This window comes from Mirounga angustirostris, unplaced genomic scaffold (assembly GCF_029215605.1).
Source record: "Mirounga angustirostris isolate CCGP_5_RB_7025 unplaced genomic scaffold, mMirAng1.0.hap1 SCAF_2, whole genome shotgun sequence".
NCBI classification, from domain to species: domain Eukaryota; kingdom Metazoa; phylum Chordata; class Mammalia; order Carnivora; family Phocidae; genus Mirounga; species Mirounga angustirostris.
In genome coordinates, this window is record NW_026991710.1 from 187,486,392 (window position 1) to 187,506,566 (window position 20,175).

The 20,175-nt window shown below is 42.1% G+C and overlaps 1 protein-coding gene across 1 annotated transcript in view; it reads left to right on the forward strand.

Moving 5' to 3' along the window:
* The window catches only part of ENPP6 (ectonucleotide pyrophosphatase/phosphodiesterase 6), a 112,893-nt gene that overhangs the window by 49,523 nt on the left and 43,195 nt on the right, over positions 1-20,175 (forward strand). The window contains exon 2 of the mRNA XM_045879628.3: positions 2,389-2,568. Coding sequence (XP_045735584.1) covers positions 2,389-2,568 — 180 coding nt within the window. The remainder of the gene's footprint in view (positions 1-2,388; positions 2,569-20,175) is intronic.

The window sequence follows — 20,175 nt, forward strand, 5'->3', positions numbered from 1 at the left end:
CTTAGATTTGGCTTTCAGGCATTTCTTCTAAAATAGTCAAAGCAGTTTCAGATAAAAACAGAGATTCCTATACCCCCTCCCCACTTGGTATCTCTCCCCATTATCCTAGCCCTTCTAGCCCTTTCCTGTGATTCATCTAGAAACTTCTTGGTTTACTGACTTTGGTAATGCTTTCCACACCCCTTTCCAGTTTTGCACCCTTGCCCAGAGTCTGTGATACCAGCTTCAGATAAGATTCCTCTGTCCTTAGGAGGACTTTAGAGAACATCTACAGGGAAAGACTGAAAAGGACACATTTCCCAATGAATATCACCATGATTATCTTGCCTTGTGAAAAAGGTGAACATTAGTAGGCTAATAAAGAATGTTTTAGGGGTGCCTGGGTAGCTCAGTTGGTTAAGTAACTGCCTTCGCCTCAGGTCATGATCCCGGGGTCCTGGGATAGAGCCCTGCATCGGGCTCCCTGCTCAGCAGGGAGCATGCTTCTCCCTCTGCCTCTGCCTGCCACTCCCTCTGCTTGTGCTCTCTCGCTCTGTCAAGTAAATAAATAAAATCTTAAAAAAAATGTTTTAGATACAGGATGCAGTATTTTGAGTAAAGAAAGCAGGTAAGAAATTTTACTCAAGAAAGGGTTCACCTTGATATTATTAAACTTTGATATGCTAAAAAAACCATAATCAACCAATAAGAAGTATGCCCCTACTTTTAAGGAGTTAGAACATACTAGAAATTATCCTCAAAAAAGTGGGTGAGAATCCTTCCAAGTCTCAAGCTAAGGTGTCAACCTGGTCCGCTTCTCAGCCCCAGCCCAAGGAAGCCTGTCTCTTTTATGCAGAAGAACCTCTGTTGAGTATTACATTATAAGGCACTTGAGGATGGGGACCACATTTATTTATTTATTTATTTATTTATTTATTTATTTTTAAGATTTTATTTATTTATTTGGGACAGAGAGAATGAGATACAGAGAGCATGAGAGGGAGGAGGGTCAGAGGGAGAAGCAGACTCCCTGCCGAGCAGGGAGCCCGATGCGGGACTCAATCCCGGGACTCCAGGATCATGACCTGAGCCGAAGGCAGTCGCTTAACCAACTGAGCCACCCAGGCGCCCTATTTATTTTGAATATCTATGCCTATCACCATGTAGAGCCCATAGGAGCACTGAATACATGCTAGTTGAAGGAATAAATATAACTAAATTCCTTAACCATTGGAGAAATTGCTCAAAGTTTTTATTTTATTTTATTTTTTAATTTTATCAGTCCACATGTGAAAGCTTTAGTCAGGGTCAAAAAACTAACTCTGCATTCTTGGGTAAAAACCATTTTGGTTGGATCTCTGGGCTTGCATGATTTGTAGAAGGCCTGGGTTTCTGGATGAAATAAAAGGTTTTTCCTTTATAATATTTTGGGTCTCCAAATTTTCAAAAATGTATTTTTTATGGTTTCTCTTTGTTTTTGTTTAAAAATAAACTTGTTGTGCGTGTTGGGGTTGGGTAGAGGTGCTCAAGAAGAAAGAACAACAGCAAACAAACAAAAAAAAAGCCACTTTGATTAAGCATAGTTAGTGAGCTCAGTGAAGCATGTTTCATCCTGATGCCAAATGACGCTCACGAAAATTGCAGCAATTTTTGATGCACTTGCCAATGTTTGTGTTATTTTTACTTTAAAGATGTAGCAGATTGCTCCAAAATAAATAATTTAAGCCTAACGTTTCAAAAGAGTCCAAGCGCTTGCGTCTTTCACTTCTGGCTTCTCTTCTGGGACTAAGCTGTGCCCAACAGAAGCAATCCTCATTTCTATGTAACACTCCATTTGGAGGGCTGTTTTCTTGCTTTGTTTTTCAAAGTCGAATCTATTTCTCACCATCCTGTTACAAATGTCGTAGATTCTATCATTGTTCTGCGCTGAAGCCATAACTCCTCTTATTCAGGAAAGCAAGGGAATAAACTCCACAGCATCTAGATTCGTGACTTTGTGGGAGGAGATTCCAAAGAGGTGCTCTGGGGTGAAGATCCAATCCAAGCCCCATGGGAAACTACAATTTCCATATTGATTCATATTTAGATTTCGAGCCATGAACAATGGGTCGAATTTTGTGCACGTCCTCAGTATAACTTAAAATAGGTTGGCGAATTAACTTCACACAAAATGACCCCATCCTCAATCAATTATTAGACTTCTCATTTGATTGTCTTTGTGGTAAAATCTAAGAGAGAAGAAACAGCCATGATTTAAAAAAAAATCAAAAGTAAATCTTTGTGCTGTTCTGTACTTCCTAACTGTGCATGAATGGCTTTTATAAACAAGAGAAAATGGCTTTTATAAAAAGATGAAATATAAAAAGACCAGAACAATAAACTGACGGCCTTGTGTTCTCATTAATGTAGGTCGCCATTGTGAGGTCCATCAGATGATTGGGAACTACATGTGGGACCCCACCACCAACAAGTCATTTGACATTGGTGTCAACAAAGACAGCCTGATGCCTCTCTGGTGGAATGGATCAGAACCTCTGTGGGTCACTCTGACCAAGGCCAAAAGGAAGGTCTACATGTACTACTGGCCAGGTGAGTGTGTTGACATCCAGGTCCCTCCAGCCTTCCAAATCTCCAACACTGTGGAGTCTCTGAAGACAAATGATGTGGTTGTCATGTTCGAAGACCAAGTCAGAGTTTGGAAAATGGGATCTTTACAAGAAATATGTCTTATGGGCATGATTTTTAAACTTTTGTTTTGAGCTCTCTAACATCAGACCAGACACAATGCAATTTCCTGATTTCCTTGGTTCAGCAATGTTGCTGTAGTAGATCATGCTTTTTCATGTGCAAAATTTTGGATATCCAAAAGAGATAAATTATGTGTTGCTTCTCTGCTTTACAAAAGAATTTGGCATACTGTTTCTATAGGTTTTGATCTCCCCTGTAATGTTGAAAAGACAATTTAAAGCACTTACAACTTTTTGGTACTGCATTAAATGAGGTCTCTTTGTATTAATATTCCTCCTGTACGTCATAGACCAATGAGGAACTAAATTACTTTACTTACTGCAATGAGGTAAGTCATCATGCAAACTACCCTGGCTGTTGTGAGAAGTCTTCAGAATACTCTCGTCTTGGCAGTCAAAAATCTTGCACTAAGGATGAGAGGATTCAGTGATAACAATATAATCAACTTACAGTTGTCTTCCCATTGGTTCCCATTGGGATTCATTCTTTAGGTAAGTGGGTGATTTGACTTCCCGATGTACATGGCTGTGGACACTTTTTTCCAAATTCTTAATGGTGTAATACTGCTGAGTGCCACAATGGAAAAAGATGTCAGGGGAGGCCTGGAAGAAATGAAGGGATTAATGGGGAGAGGCCGCTGGGGGAGTTCACTGGCCTCAGTTGGAGGGCAGCAGTAGCCTGATAAAACTGTGAGAGCACGGTGGGTGGTGGGGAAGGTGGTAGGTGGGGGTTGGGAAGAACAGAGAGAAGGATGAGTAAGCTGAGGCTGAATCACAGATGGCCCACACTGAGGGCGTGGGCCTTCAGCAGGAGTTTAGAAGATGCTGGTTGGAGGTGGTCACGTGGACAGCTGCTTAGGGCACTCAAGGCTGTGCCAATTCTTGGAGGAGCATGGAACACAGACAGATGGAGACCGTGGAAAACAGACTCACAGCCATGCTGGGGTAAGTGCCCGGAAAACTGCCACAGAGCAGAGACTAGCATCCATAGGTGAGCCCATGAAGGCCAGAGCAGGCTGCATAAATTAGAAACTGGGCATAAGAACAATTAGACACACGCTGGCTCTGCTGGCAGATAGAATTTCAGGGAGAGCACTGGAGTTTCTTCAGAAGACTTGGGATTCGGTCCATAGAAGCTACCTCAGCTGACATGAGAAGAAGCTTTCAAGCAAGGGAAGGCTTTAAGGGGACTTCATTACCTTAAATGGAGACTCAACTTTTCAGAATTGGACATGAAATTAAGAAAAGCCAGTGCACCAGACAAGCTAATCAGACTTGCTGGAGGAGCCAGGCTCATGGTTCAGCCCAGTGTGAGGAGGTCTCAAGCCAAAAGATGCACCTTGAGGTCATTCTCAGAAATCATTATGAACAAATACAAGGCCCACATGCCAGGGCCTAGGAGAAGGAACAGATTGGGCATGCTGCCTTAGGGACCACCTTAGACAAGTCTAAGGACCATCAAGATGCCTGTTACCCCAGTGCTGTAAGGGCCATCTTCCATGGTAGCTGGTTAATTTAACTTCCTGTCTTGGAACTTGAGTTTTTCATGCTCCAAAGAGTACATATCCCCCATCATCTCTCCCCAGCTCCCCACGTGCTGCCTCCTCTACACATGATCTCCTGCCAGTGGCCTTTCAGATAGCAGTGGGTGCCATTGTGCATGAAGGTAGGGAGTGGTCCTGAAGGGAGACAGCTGCCCTATTTTAGACCTCTCTCTGCAGCATTATAGATCGTTATTCTGTATCTCCTCCTGGAGGATCTGGCTCCTTCAGGATAATAAACAACTTGAAGTTACATATCTCTGAGTATCTAAAAAAAAAAAATCTCAAAGCTAATTTGCATGTAAAATATCATGTTCTCCTCCAAAACAGCTCCTTAAGGGCAAGAAAGGTCCAATCGCTTCTTTTGATTCACAGTTTAACAGCTAATGTGATGTGACAAATATGCCTTATGATCAGTTTATAGTGTTAACTATTGGGAGGAAAGAAGCTGAAAAGAAAGTCTCCTGGGATTTCCTCAGCAACCTAAATGAAGATGAGCTCAAGATCTGGCTGTGTTGAAGTCTTGATAGAAATCGGATGAATAGTCTCTTCTTAGACACTGTTCAGTCCTTCTAGGACCTTCTAGGCTGGATACCCAAATAAAGGCTCTCCAAGAGCTAAGTGTCTCTGAAGCCCCTGCCCCCTGACCCAACCAGGAGTGCTCTTGCCCACCCCAGTTTTACTGGCTGCCAGCTGAGGGATGAATGGTCACTGCTATCCTTTCTCCCTCCACCTTGGTCCCCTCCAGCCCCTCCACACAGCTAACAGCCCAGTGAGCGTTCATTTGTCTCTACAAGATTAAGTGAAGTACAGTGGCATTTCTTCTAAACATGACTTGATTTTATTTTTCTTCTCAAATCCTCCTCTTCCTTCTCCACTTCCCACAGGACATTGTACAGACCTCTGGATGAGGCCTGGAAAATCTTCATTGCTCCAGTGAGCTGTGTTATGACACTTTGAGTCTCACTGTGAAGTCAATATTTAGAAGTGCAATTTAGAAATGGCAGTAGTTCAAGTTTTTCCTGTCAGGTAGACAAAGCAGCAGACGGAGAAATTCGTCAGTGGTGAAGAGTCCCAAATAGCCCACCTCAAGTCTCAAGAAATTTAATATTGTAAACAGACCCTTTATTACCCCACCCAATGGTGCCATTGAGCTGTGCAGGGAGAAGCGTACCATGGGAAATGATCCCCAGCCCTAAATCAAATATTCCTTTGGGAAGCCCAAAGAAATCATCCAGGAATTGTACGGTGGGGGCCTAACAGTGTTCTGCAAAGGAAAAGGGCTGAGTGTGTGTCGTTCATTAACTTTATCTCCTATTCCATCCCTCTGGTTTGAGATCAAAGAAATTTTACTGAGGGGGAAGGGAAGAGGCTCTGATACTCACTTCATAGTAAGAGCATCCCAAAGCAGAGAAGGGTGGAGGAGGAGGAAAAATGAGGGGAAATGGGAGGATAAGGCAGATACCATGTGGAAACCAAGTTTGAGCTCCTTGGACAGCACACAGGGGCAGTGGTTTTAAGTTGATTCTTACGGCTGTTGTGAAATCCCAAAAAGGAATAAAGATTAGCAACTTTTTAGGAGTCTCTGGTTAAAACTCCTTGGAATGTTTGAAGACTCTGAGTTCTATGTCTTTTATGATGCATTTTGCAGTGTGAACTCCCTACAGCCAAACACTCAGGGGGACTGGGGAGCAACCATTCATATGGCCCTAGAGAAGGGCCTGGGCTCTTCTACCGACCTCTTCCTGTCCTGTGCAGGTGTTCAGATAAATAGGGCACCTTCTTTGTAGGGAAGGACACGTTTCCACCTTGCTTCCCTTTCCTACATTCCAGAGGTGGGCTGGGTGGGGATTTTAGGGGTGAGTATCTAACTGAGCTCCTACCAAGCAAGGTGATTTCATCTGCGTAAGTAAGGAGACATGCACTGGCTATTGATGGAGAATATGGATTGTTCACAGCCTCTTCCCCTTTCCTGCTGTGGTGGGTTCCTGACAGCCTTCAGCTGGGCTGAACTTGGTTGCATACACTAAGGCACAGGGAAGATTAGGGACCCAGCATCAATTATACAAATGAGTGAGTTAACGTTATGAATGGCTCCGTTCTTTGACTCTATGAACAGGACTCCAAATATCTGAATAAAAACTGAAATTCTTTTTTCAGACAAATATTTGACATTGCAAATGCATGGGATCCAGAGTTGCACTAAATTTTCCAATAATATCACCAATTTAGCATTAGACTTTAAGATGTATGTAACTTTAGAACACAAAGAGGTCCTCGTATGTAGTTTGCTCATTCCTATACTTGTAAATCAGGACCTCTTTAGGAAACTCATCAAAACTATGGATCCCCTTTGCAGAAAAACACACCCTTGCATACAACACTCATAATTTTGTCCTCATGTAATACAAGAAACTACAATGATGAGGATTGGCAAAAGGTCTTTGACATAGCAACACACATATATCTAATCTATAATTGATTTGATTTTTTTTTAATGTGATAAAAACATGTGTTAAAAATCACGGAAGTACCAAGCGAAACTCAAGATCCTGTAATTAATCTTGTCTGGCTAGAATGGGCTTGGGTCAAAATTCTCTAAGACTCTTTGGGTTGAATTCACTATGAGTCATTTCCTTTGTTTGTCAGGAACTTTGGTCAGGTCTGCATCCCTGATATTCCTGTCTGTGTCAGCAAGAAAAAGATTATGAATTCTCATTTCCAGTTGGAGGTTGTCTCTAAGACATGATCTTCAAAAGCGTTCTGTATGACTTCTCAGCATCAATGACCTCTGCTGCAGAGAAACTGAGGAGGTGTTGCCTATCTGGACCACTGCCGGCGGGAGCAATTCCTCCAGTGCTGGAAAGTTTTCATAGCTGCCCAACCACATGCAATTTCCTCTCGGAGGCTAGCATCTTGGCCAAAAGAGCTCACAGTTTCTCAGCAGCATCCATGATGGTAATTAGAAAGCCTTAAAGAGAAATCCAGGGATGAACTTCTATTCTTCACAAGTCATGGCAAATCTATTTCTTCATAAAACATCTTAAAAGGGTGTGACTCCAGGCCCTGAAATCTGCTCTTAGGAGACAACTATGAGCAAAACCAGATGCAGGCTCTCTTCACTCCAACTCCCCTACCTCCGGGAACTCACCATCCCATGGAGAAGGTAGATGATAAGCTTATACTTGCCCAAATAAATGTAGAAATCCACTTGTTAAAAGTACAATAATGAAAAGTAGATTGCATTATGACATCATCTAATAAGGGATCTGGTTTCATCAGATGACAAGAACTAACACCTTGGGTAAGTCGGGGAGTCAGTGGTAAGGAGCACCCAGGCTGAGGGAACAGCAGTATTAAGGTCTGGAAGGGATGGGAGAAGCAGCAGGCTCAAGAAGGTAGGATGCATGTGGTGTGGATGAGATGGAGAGAAGCCGAGGCCAGGCCAGGTTCTGTGGGCCGAGCAGGAGAATTTATTCCTATCGAGAGGAATAAAAAGTCACAGGAAGGCTTTGAGGAGGAAGGAGGCAGTGTCATACTTGCATTTTGACAAGACCACTCTGGCTGCTACATGGAGAATGGAATGTGACACCCCGAGGGGATGGAATAGTCAGAAGGTTATTGTACGGATCTAGGAAGGAGGTAAGAATAGCTTAGACCAGGGTAACCCAAATGGTGAGAAATGGAATCATTGGGGACATATTTAGGAATTAAAATCGCCAGGACCTAGTGATGAATTGAATTTGGGATTGAGCAGTGACAGGCATGACACCTGGTTTCTGGCTGACAGAACTGTGTGGGTGGCGAATCTTCGCTTAAACTGGGGAAGCTGGAAGATGAATGGTTTGGGGGCAGAGGAACGTCGGCTCTGAGTTGACTCTGAGACATGTGGACAGGGCAGGTCTGGAGCTCAGAGAAGAGAGCCGGAGGTACTGAGGTGTAGTTCGTGGAGGTGGCGTCAGCGGTCCTTGATGTTGTGTGGGTCAGAAGCTCACCTAGGGAAGGAGCAGACCTGAAAAGAAGAGAGGGTCCCAGACACAGCCTTGAGGAAATGAATGGTCGGACGGAGGTGAGCCTGCAAAGGAAACAAAGAAGGAGTAGCTTGAGAAGCAGGATTACAAACAGAAGAGTTGTGGAATGTGTAATAAAGAACAGTGATATCCCTTTATAAAGGCCTCTACTAAGGGGCTTGCTCTCATCTGAGAGAGGAGGGAAAGGTGTCACTGAGAGAGTGACTCCAGTGGAAATCTGTTGGCACGCACTTGTTATAGAAACCAAAGGAATAAAATGGTTTCAAGATGGGAGTGGCCATCACCAGTGCTCACTGTTGAGGGATATTACAGGGACTGCAAAGAGCATCTGGATTTATTATCAGGGGCATCGCTGGCAAGCTCTGAACTTTGTAGGAATTTCATCCCCTCAGCATTTTCTAATTTAGACTAATAATTATTATTAATAGCACAGGGTACCCTTTAATTTCTATCTATTGCAAGAGAGTCTTGATTTTAATAGTAACAATGATTATTATACTTCATCTATAATTGGTTTTGAAGAAAACAAAATATACAAATAATAAAATTTGGCATGATTTCTCCCACAAAGGCAGTTTTCAGTTAAACAGGAAAAGATGATGAAAAAAATCCAACACCTCTTTTTCTGGTTAGTGACTGCTTTGAACGCCATCGAGAGTTGATACATGCTAACGAGAAACAAAGCATATTTCCTTGGGTCAGGAAGCAGACCAGAGGTCAGCAGTTACCATCCGCCATGGCTGATGCTGTGATTATACTACACACAGGGTATTAGATGAGCATGTGGGACGGATTTCTAGTAGGAGCATTTGAGGCAGAAGAAAGAATCGCAGTCTTTTCAAAGACAAAGCGAGCTAAGGCATGTCATCTTTGCAGAGCTACAATGGCTCTATGGACTATGGTGGGAGTGAAGAGATATAAAACTTGAAATGGCCAGATCTTTATATGCTATGTAAAGGGATTTGAGTTCTAGGGGGCAGGGTATATTATTAAGTTAATGTCAATTGCAGAAACAGATAAGTCCCAAAGTCTCAGTGGCTTCACCCAATAGAAATCTTTTTTTTTCTTTCTTTTTCTTTTTTATTTTTTTAAATTAACATATAATGTATTGTTTGTTTCAGGGGTACAGGTCTGTGATTCATCAGTCTTACACAATTCACAGCGCTCACCATAGCACATATCCTCTCCAGTGTCCATCACCCAGCTATCCCATCCCTTCCACCTCCCCCCCACTCCAGCAACCCTCAGTTTGTTTCCTGAGATTAAGAGTCTCTTATGGTTTGTCTCCCTCTCCGATTTCATCTTGTTTCATTTTTCCCTCCCTTTCCCTGCGATCCTGTCTTGTTTCTCAAATTCTTCATATCAGTGAGATCATACGATAATTGTCTTTCTCTGATTGACTTTTTTCACTTAGCATAATACCCTCTAGTTCCATCCACGTCATTGCAAATGGCAAGATTTCATTTTTTTGATGGCTGCATAATATTTCAGTGCGTGCATGTGTGTGTGTGTGTGTGTGTGTGTGTATCTCATATCTTCTTTATCTATTCATTGTTGATGGACATCTGGGCTCTTTCCGTAGTTTGGCTATTGTGGACATTGCTGCTATAAACACTGGGGTGCAGGTGCCCCCTTGGATCACTACATTTGTATCTTTGGGGTAAATACCCAGTAGTGCAATTGCTGGGTCATAGGGTTAGCTCTATTTTCAACTTTTTGAGGACCCTCCATACTGTTTTCCAGAGTGGCTGCACCAGCTTGCATTCCCACCAACAGTGTCAGAGGGTTCCCCTTTCTTTGTATCCCCGCCAATATCTGTTGTTTCCTGACTTGTTAATTTTAGCCACTCTGAAAGTCCAAAACGGGTGTTCCTGACCAGCAGTTGATTCTCCAAATAATGAAACAGACACTGCTGGGGACTGAAATGTGTCCCCCCCAAATTTTGTATCTTGGAGCCCTAATCCCCAGTATGGTGGTATTTGGGTGTGGGGCCTTTGGGAGGCAATTAGGTTTAGATGAGGTCGTGCGAATAGGGCTTCCATGCTGGGATTAGTGCCCTTAGAGGAAAAGGAAGAGACTAGAGACCTCTCTCTGCCACACAGTAAGGTGACCCTTTGCAAACCAGGAAGACCTGCCTCACCAGACACCAAATCTGGTAGCACCTTGATCTTGAACTTCCCATCTCCCAGAACTGTGAGAAATAAATGTTTGTTGGTTAAACCACCCAGTCAATGGTATTTTATTACAGCAGCCTGAACGGACCAAAGCAGAAGGGAAGGGGGGAAGATGGAAAAGAAGATAAGGAAGAAAGGAAGTGTGAGAGACAGACATTACCCCAACATTTGTTAGACTAAATGAGGAGGCAAACCTGCCGGGAGCAAGGCTCTGGATTACTGCAAATCAGAACAAGGCAACTGGATTTTCAGGGCTCCTATTCCTGCCATCGTTAGGACTTGGAAGTCCTGGGTGCTCCATCCACCTGATCTGGCCTCCTAAGCCACACATCAGCCACAAAGCTCCCTGAGCCCTAACTCGTCCTATGTACCACCTGCCTTCCATTCCCTCAGTGCCCCTGCTGTCAGCTGGCCCCATCAAGAAATTTCAACTCAGGCTAATGATGGACAGTATTTTAGTCTAACAGCTCCCAGTGCCCTGCTAATTTAAAGGAACGACTAATATAGGAATGATAGCCTTCAAGGTAGAACCCAATGAGGAAGAAAGTTTTGTTCTGCAGGGTCAGGTCAGCGGCCTCTCTCTGGGCTGATTTGGGCATTCTGCCAGCTCCAGAGCTTGTTTGGGGTCAAGGTTAATTCCCACCGAGAGCTCCACCTGGCCCAGAGCTGATGCTGGTGTGGGAGGCTCAGAAGCTCTTCAGGGCTTCACCATCTCCCTTTGCTTTCTGCATTAGTCCGGGCACTGAACTCTGACCTCAAGCTGTCTGGGCAGGCTTGGCTGCCCCAGCGAGGACCCTTCTTACTGCAGACAAGGGTGGATTGAGCATCTAAAGTAAACTGGGCACTTCCCACACATCCCTTTATCAAATCCTCAGAACAGTCATGAGAAATGACTGCTATTCTCCCCACTTTACCATGGAGGAATGCAAGCTCCAGAGAGAACATGCAGCCAGGAAGCAAGTGAGCTAGGCTGCCACTGGGGCTGTCTGACTCCAAGTCCCAGGCAAGGTCCCCTGCCCTGGTACCTGAGCTTCGGCCAAGGCTGGGGAGGGTCTTGTGCTGCTGGGGCATCCACTGTCCCTCCCAGGCTTGCCAGCCCAACTGCCCAGAGCAGAGCTGGGATTCAGGGGGAGGGGGCCTGACAAAGTGAAGAAAGGGGCCCAAAGTTGGTACTCCTGTATTAAGCCAATCCTCAGTAGAGAATGCTGGAATCTTAGTTTTTGGTGGCTGAGAACAGTCCTGCAGCCATTTCTCCTAGGTCTGTGCCACAGGTTTTGCTGGTCCTGAAGCCCTCCAAGTGGGCAGGGGGGCCTAGACACCTCTATGCCTTCCCCGGGTGGGTCGGCAAGCTGCTAGCTGTTCGTCAAAGAGATTTCACTGTGTTGGGACAAAGAAGCAGCACTTTTACACTCCCTCCCCGAGCTCTTAGTGTGTGGGGAGCTCTGTCCCCTCCGTCCTTCCTACTGTGTTTCCAGCACTTCACTGAAGCACTTGGGAAACCTCAGGGAAATTTAAAGAAAAGAGCGAGAATGTGGCTCTAAACCATTTCAGCTCCTTCCTTGCTGTGGGACCTGGGGATGGTCACTTAATCTCTCTGTGCTCCAGTTTCATCATCTAGCCAACAGGAATGACCATATGTACCTCTTAGGCTTATTGGCATGTGATATGAGATAAGACATGTAAAAAATCTGACCAGAGTAAATGTTTAATCTCTGTAATAGACCTCTTATCCCCAGATTCTAAAAAGGGATCTTCAGTTTGTACCGACTTTAAGTCACATAGGGAGAGCCCTCTGATCCAGGTTACTCTCAGCCCAAAATAAAGCTGCAAGGTCACATCAAGAATTCAAATATACATTTGCAGCAAACATCATAGAGTGATATACAAGCCCTACTTTAAATCACTAAGAGAATTCTGGGACGGGTTATAAGGCCAGTAAGGAACGGGTGGAGAGTGTTTCCAGGAAAGGAGTAGACAGAGGGGGTTGACCACTGGGTCATCAGAAAAAGAAAGGGCAGAGCCTGTCTTTTGATGTCTCAGAAACCATGGACAGGGTTAGCATACACAGGGCCATATGCAGAGGGAGAACCTAATGCTGGGCAGTGTGGCCACTGGACTGGTCACAGGCCGTTTGTCTAAGGATTGCAGAGAAGTGACTTTGCAGGGCCCACACAAAGCACTCAGTCCTGGTTCCAGATGTTCCTAGTTCCTGGTTCCTAGTTCCTGAGGCTCAGAACCAGCTCAGAGGTTGGGGAGACCAAGATTCCTCCCGTTATATGGAGTCTTATTTGTAAGACTTGGCAATCACAGCTCGGATTTGGGGGTTGGTGGGGGTGAGGGATTCCTGGATAGGTGCTAGAATTCTAGCAAACTAGCTGACAGGGCTGAGCTGCAGTAAAGGACTTGTCGGCATCTTGCATCTTAAGTAGTACTGCGATCTAAATGACAAGAAATCACCTACTCAGAGAAAGAGACTATGGGAATACCATATGGTGCAGAAGCCAAGATGGCTTCCTTTGGGGGAAGCATGATGTCACTGTAATCATGTAATCAATCATAAGATTTAGATAATCTTGAAGCAGGTGCCCCTGACCCAGAGACACTGCTGATAGCTTATATGAGGGGGCATCCAGGGGTGTCATTCCAGGAGTGGTCATTCATTCCTCACCTGGTCCCACTTGGGAGGAGTGCAGTCCTTGACCCTGGCCAGAGATTTTCGCCATCTAAAGCTAACTAACAGATGCAGAGATTAAAGCTCCACCTTTGGCTTCATTATGCCTTGCTGTGGTTTCACCACCGCCTTCCTAACGCGGGGACTCAGGTTGGGTTAGGCATACATTCCTTCTCACCTTCGTTTCCCATTAGTCATCTTTTATGCCCAGTGAGTCATTTTCAGTTGAGTTTTTGGAATCTGCTCTGATGGATGAGTTGTTTCTCATCTCATTTGTCTCCTGGGCTTCCTTCTGCCCCTGCACACAAAACCAGTATTCAGTGGCATCCTGTACTCAGGCCAACCCACTGCCCTCTCCCTACATCAGAAGAGAGCTGTCACCAGAGGTCTCCTAGATTTGTGGGCCAGGCCAACCCTGGGGAAAGGGTCTCTGAGATCAAAGTCCACACCTTCCCCAAGGACCTGTTCCCACAAGCTCCTGTGCCTCAGATGTATTTTCTTGGAAAAGGTTACATGTTTCTAAGAGAGTTAATTGGCTTAGCTGTTTTAATAAGCTCTCTTGAGACATGTATTCAACAGTTGTACACCTGCCTCATATCACATAAAACGCAACTCACAGGGGTTATTGTTACAAGATGTGTCAAATTTGGCAAGCTGAGCTGCACTTGGAAGGTGAGACCTGTGCTCTTGGAAGTTGGAGAAATGTGATTTTTTATGGGCTCAACTTGGTGGTCCTTGGAGAGAACTGCCAGGAAGCAAGGATCATCTAGGAAAGCAGTGTGCTTTTCTAGGAGAGCTGATTACTAGCTGGCCTGGAGACCTTGGGACATTGACTTCTCCCATCTGAGGCCCTTGATTTCTTTGTAAAATAAAGGGGTTTGATGTAAGATTTTCATGAAGGGCTGTGAAGGCTGTGAGTTGTGCAAGGATGCCACATCCATGGGAGCATCACTCACATTATAGACGTTGGAGATTTGCATATTTATTTTGACATTTTGGCCCGTGGCAGTCAAGTGTTGGTGTGACAAAATAGGTGTATTCAAAAAAGTTTCTGTTGGATGGTAGTTAAGTGTTTTTAAAAGGAAATGCCTTTAAAAAAAAATCAAGCATGGGGCTCCTGGGTGGCTCAGTCGTTAAGCGTCTGCCTTCGGCTCAGGTCATGATCCCAGGGTCCTGGGATTGAGCCCCACATCAGCTCCCTGCTCGGCAGGAAGCCTGCTTCTCCCTCTCCCACTTCCTCTGCTTTGTTCCCTCTCTCACTGTGTCTCTCTCTGTCCTATAAATAAATAAATAAAATCTTAAAAAAAAATCAAGCATGGGCTTAGTGGTGACCCTCTTTGTCCTTTAAGTTCCCTCTGACTCTATATTTTCTACTCAGGATATTTTTATTAGGTTGTAGAAGAGGATACTCATCCAGTGTGAGGTTGGAATATCCATCAGGAAGGTGGACTCTAGAGAGAGATAAGATGAGGTCCTAAAAAATGAACCCTAATTCAGGGCAATTCCTTTCAAAGTTCCCTGGGAATAGTGAGGAAACAAGTTGTGGAGTAAAGCCAAAACATGCCTTCATGGTGTTTGTGAAACCAAAATCTTACTCCAGAGTTCCTGGTTGATTTTTCAAACTGTGAGATCCAGGCCATTGCCTTTGTTTCCCCACAGATCCCTGTGCAGAGATACAGAAATCCTGTTTTCTTCATTCATGTTGAGGTGACCTACAGTGACCTTCATTGACCAGATTCCACACGCCCCCTGAAGCCATGGAAATGGCCTGAAGGCAGCAGACTCAGAGGTTGAGCAACACACCCACTTTCAAAGATTGGGCCTGTGATTAATCCAGAAAGGCCCACAGACTCCTGATTGGAGAACTATCTCGTGGGATCCACACAACAACCCCCAACACCAGTCTGCTGATTTCCATCAGATAAAGACTAAAGAAAACAAAATGAAGTATCTACACCAACTCACTTAGGAATAATTAGTCTTGCTGTCTCTAAAACCACCAGTTTCATTAATTTCATGTTCCATTGCATTGTGGCTGTCATCTCTTGCTAGCTTTCTCCTTTGCCGGTCATTTATTCATTCTGGGTTATAAGATTGGAGGTATGGGGAATGTGTCTGCCTTTTGAGGTGCCACAAAAGAAAGACCATTCTGGATGGACAGGACAGAAGGATTGCACTTGTTCCAGTTTCTGTCCACCTGGGTACTAGTTTAATCTCTTCTCAGGGGCACAGGGAGGTATATAGTTTCTATCAAAATTAACTGTGTTTGCAGGACTTGGATTCAGGGCATCTCTGATGGGTTGAGATATGATCTTTTCACTCCATCATCTGGATCTCTGATTACCCCAGTAGAGAGCAAATTATAATGCCCCATTTGCTCTGCTATGAAGGTTCTTTCTCTCTCTTTGATCACAGAGCTTCAGTTGTGGGACAACCTAGAGGAGAATAAATTATACAACTATCAGTCATATGTCACCTCCAACTCCCCACACTTTATGCCCAGCTGCTTTATTGAACATTATAGTTCCCACAGAGTAGAGCTACTGCTGCCTGGTTTCCCTAGTTTAGGGGTCTTCAAACTGGGTTCCCAGGAATTTACAAGAGCAAAATTACTTTTAAAGAAATCAATTCTAAGATCCTAAAGTTTCATGTGCATTGCATATATTGTCTTGACTGAAAACATGCCCTTTCCCTACTTTACATAAGAAAGTAATACCCCTGAGCCATGCAGAACCTTACTAAGGTGCATTGCTCTGATATATGAAAGCCTCTAGGTACCAAACAAAGGGACAGTTCAAAATATTGGTGTAGGTGTTGAGGAAGTGAATACATCTAGTGATAAAATAACAAAACTTAAAAAAAAATCAAGTATTTTCTTCTGCTTGCTTTTAAATTATTTAGGAAAAACTTAATTGAGTTGTCAGCTGAAACATTATTTAAAAATTTATGATGATATGTGAATTTGGTATTCAAAGAATTAAATGACATTGGTACAACAAACTACTTCTATTTCCATCTACTTATTTATGTGAACAGCTCTCTTAGCACTTAGACTTAATAGGAATAGAGTGGATTCTGAACTTGTCTTATTCTAGAGATCTAGAGATCAGTCATATTCATCCATGGATATATGAATTGATTTTTGAAAGCATCCCTAATCCTTTCATTATGAGATGCATTTCTCTTTTATTTTATTTGAGAGAGAGCAAGAGAGAGAGAAAGAGCATGAGCGGGGTGAGGGACAGAGGGAGAAGCAGACTCCCTGCCGAGCAGGGAGCCCAATGCAGGGAGCCCAAAGCAGACTCCCTGCCAAGCAGGGAGCCTGGAACTCCAGGATCATGAATTGAGCCAAAGGCAGACACTTAACCAACTGAGCCACCCAGGCACCCATGAGGTACATTTCTAATAAAATGTAACTTTTTTATGTTTAAAAATTATTGAGATCTGGTGTTTCACTTGGTACAAGGACAGGCTAAGTTGTATTTGAAATAACTCTTCTCTTCAGCAACAGCTATAAAGGAGGCTGAACTATGTGTGCATATGTATGTTCATAATGGGTCAGAGGCATATAGAGACCTAGAGAAGGAGGTATATCTGGCAATTGGTACCATGTCTCCTCTGCAGTGAAATACTGATCTCAAAAGCAGTTGAGAGGCCAATAAACTGAACTGAGCTTTTGACAGACTCACAGGATGAAAGAAATAATAAAAATTGGAGTTCATAGTCCACCAAGGAGAAGAGATCTAGTAAATATCCCAGACGTTTAGTTGGACAATAAAGGGCAACACTCTAGCAATAAAATGAGCTAGACACAGGCAAACAGTATAGATTTTTTGAGGACTGAAGCCTTCATAAAGAGAGTGGGAACTTTTGAATCATCTTAACCCATTGTGAATTGAGATGGTCTGCCCATAGCCTAGGTGCCCATTGAAAGCAAAGCATTTGCTCTCTAGAAGAAGGTAACAACTATGGAGGGGCAAATGATATCTACAGTTTTTCATATGTAATATGCAGCATTCAATTTTTTAAAATAACCAGAATATAGGAAAACAAGGCTTGACTGAAAAATCAGGAGAAATAAACAGATGGTAAACTTAAACCCACTAATGATCCACCTATCAGACATGGACTTTAAGGAATGATGATAAAAGAACTAAATGACAAAATGGAGACTTGCACTAACCAACTAGAATCTTTTTTAAAAAGTAAATTCTAGAACTGAAGACAGCTATCCAGCTTAAATGTGGAGAAGCAAAAGAATGGAAAATGTAGAAAAGAATGTAAGAGACATATTGGGTATGGTGAAAAGGCCACAAATGGATTAGAGACACAAGCAATACAACACAAATAATGTTTGAGGACTTCCCAAAACAGACATGAGCTATCAAATCATAGATTCAAGAAATGCCATGAAATCCAGGAAAGAATATTGTGAATTTCAGGACTGCTAAAAACCACAGATAAGAGAAAATCTTAAAAATTGCAAGAGGAAACTTTTCAAAGGGTCTATATTAAGACTGATAGCTGATTTTCCAGCAGAAATATTGGAATCAAGAAAGGCAATGGAATGGTATCCTCAAAGTGATAAAAAAAAAATTATCAACCCCAAATTCTATAGCCATTGAAAATAACCTTCAGAAATGAACACTCAAAAATGACTTTTTCTAGAGGCAGAAAACAGAGAATTTATTGCCAGCAGGTTTAGAGTAAAGGAAATACTAAATTCTTTAGGTAGAAAGAAAATGGTCACAGATGGGAGCACAAAGGAGGAAAGAATGAGGAGCAACAGAAAGGGTAAATATGTAGGTAAAGGTAAAACAATAATAGTAATAATAATAATATTTAGATTAAAAATCCAAAGAGAATTAAAATACATGAACAACAGAAGCACAGAAGGTGGGAGAAATGTAAAATTTAAAGCATTCAAACATCTTTATATTTTCTAAGAAGGTACAGAAATGCAAATTTATATTAGACTTCAGTAGATCAATATTTCAATTTTTTGTCATATCCAGGGCCCTATGCCAAGAAGATATTAATTAAAATATATAAATAACAAGCTAATAAAGGCTGAAAATGGAACAACAATAATAATACTTAGCCCAAAAGAAATCAAGAAAAGAAAGAAAACCTATCAAATGTGTGATACAAGGCATTTAGTTAGATGGCTGATTGAAACACAAAGATATCAGTAAATACATTACGTGTAAAAGTTTACTTTTTTACTAATATTTTATTATTTCAATTAATCTCAGTTATTCTATTTGTTTAAAGTTCAAAAGCATGTGAAACCAATTCACATTGTTAGAATAGTGTTTACATTTGGGAGAATAGGGACTAGAAGGTGCCTATGTGTGATAGTAATGTTCTGTCTCCTGATCTGTGTGCTGGTTACACAGCTGCATTCACTTTATAGGAATTCATTGACCTGTACAATTATGATTTATTCATTTTTTGTCTATGTTAAACTTTAATAGACATTTCATTAAAAACAACTATCATCTGACAGGACAAAAACAAAACCTAATATATGCTGCTTATAAAAGGCATACATTAAATGTAAATATGTGGAAAAATTTTTTTTTTAAGATTTTATTTATTTATTCATGAGAGACAGAGACACACAGAGAGAGAGAGAGAGGCAAAGGGAGAAGCAGGCTCCCAAGGAGCAGGAAGCCTGATGCGGGACTCGATCCCAGGACCCTGGGATCATGACCTGAGCCGAAGGCAGACGCTTAACCATCTGAGCCACCCAGGCGCCCAGTATGTGGAAAAATTTTAAGTAATAACATTTTTAAAAAGATATATGACACAAAAAAATTAACCAAGGGAGAGCTGGTGCTGCTATACGAATATCAATCAATGTATACTAAAAACCTAGACTATTTTTATAATAAAGAAGGATACTTTATGTTGATATAAGGTTCAATCCACCAAGAAAATGTAACAATTCTAAATTGTAATACTCCTAATTGTACAATCTCAAAATAATAAAGCAAAAATTGACAGAACTAAAGGAGTGATAGGTAAATTCACAATATATTGGAAGATTTTAAGACTTCTTTTCAATAACTGATAAAATAAGAGAACAAAAAAGTTAGAAGGGTACAGAAAATTTATACAACATAATTAACATATTTACCTAATTGACATTACTAGAACACTACACCCAACAACTGATGAATACACATTATTCTCAAGTGCACAGGGAACATTTGTAAAAAATGACCATATGTTAGTCATAAAGCATTTCTCAACAAATTGGAGAAGTGTGAAATTGTACAGAATGTGTTCTCTAACCACAGTGCAATTAAAGTACAGTCAATAATAGAAAGAAAACTTTAAATCCTCATATTTTGGAAAATAACCAGAGACTTCTAAATAATTCATGGTTCAGAGAAAAAGATACAGTGGAAATTTAGAAAATATCTTGAATGGAAGGTTAGTGAAAATACTACATAAAATGTAGCAGGATAAATGGGATGCAACTAAACTCATGCTTGAAAGGAAATAAATACTTATATTTGCATATATAGATAAAAATAATGGCTGAAAATCAATAATCTAAGTCTCCATCTCAAAGCAAATTAAATTCCACCAAATGGAAAAAAGGCAACAATAACAATAAGAACAGAAATTAAGTAGAAAGCAAACATATGAGAGAAGGGATTGACAAAGCCACATTTGTTATTAGAAAAAAACGAGGGGCGCCTGGATGGCTCAGTCGGTTAAGTGTCTGACTCTTGATTTTGGCTCAGGTCATGATCTCAGGGTCATGGGATCAAGCCCCTTGTTGGGCTCAGCACTCAGCACAGAGTCTTCTTGTCCCTCTCCCTCTGCTCCTTCCCCCAGCTCCCACTCTCTCTCTCTTAAAATAAATAAATAAGTAAATAAAATCTTTAAAAAAAAAAGAAAATCTAATAAAATGGGTGAAACCTTGACAAGGCTTATCAAGGAATAAAAAGAGAAGACACAAATAACCAATAATAAAATGGAAAAGGGAGCATCAACATGGAACCTACAGACATTAAA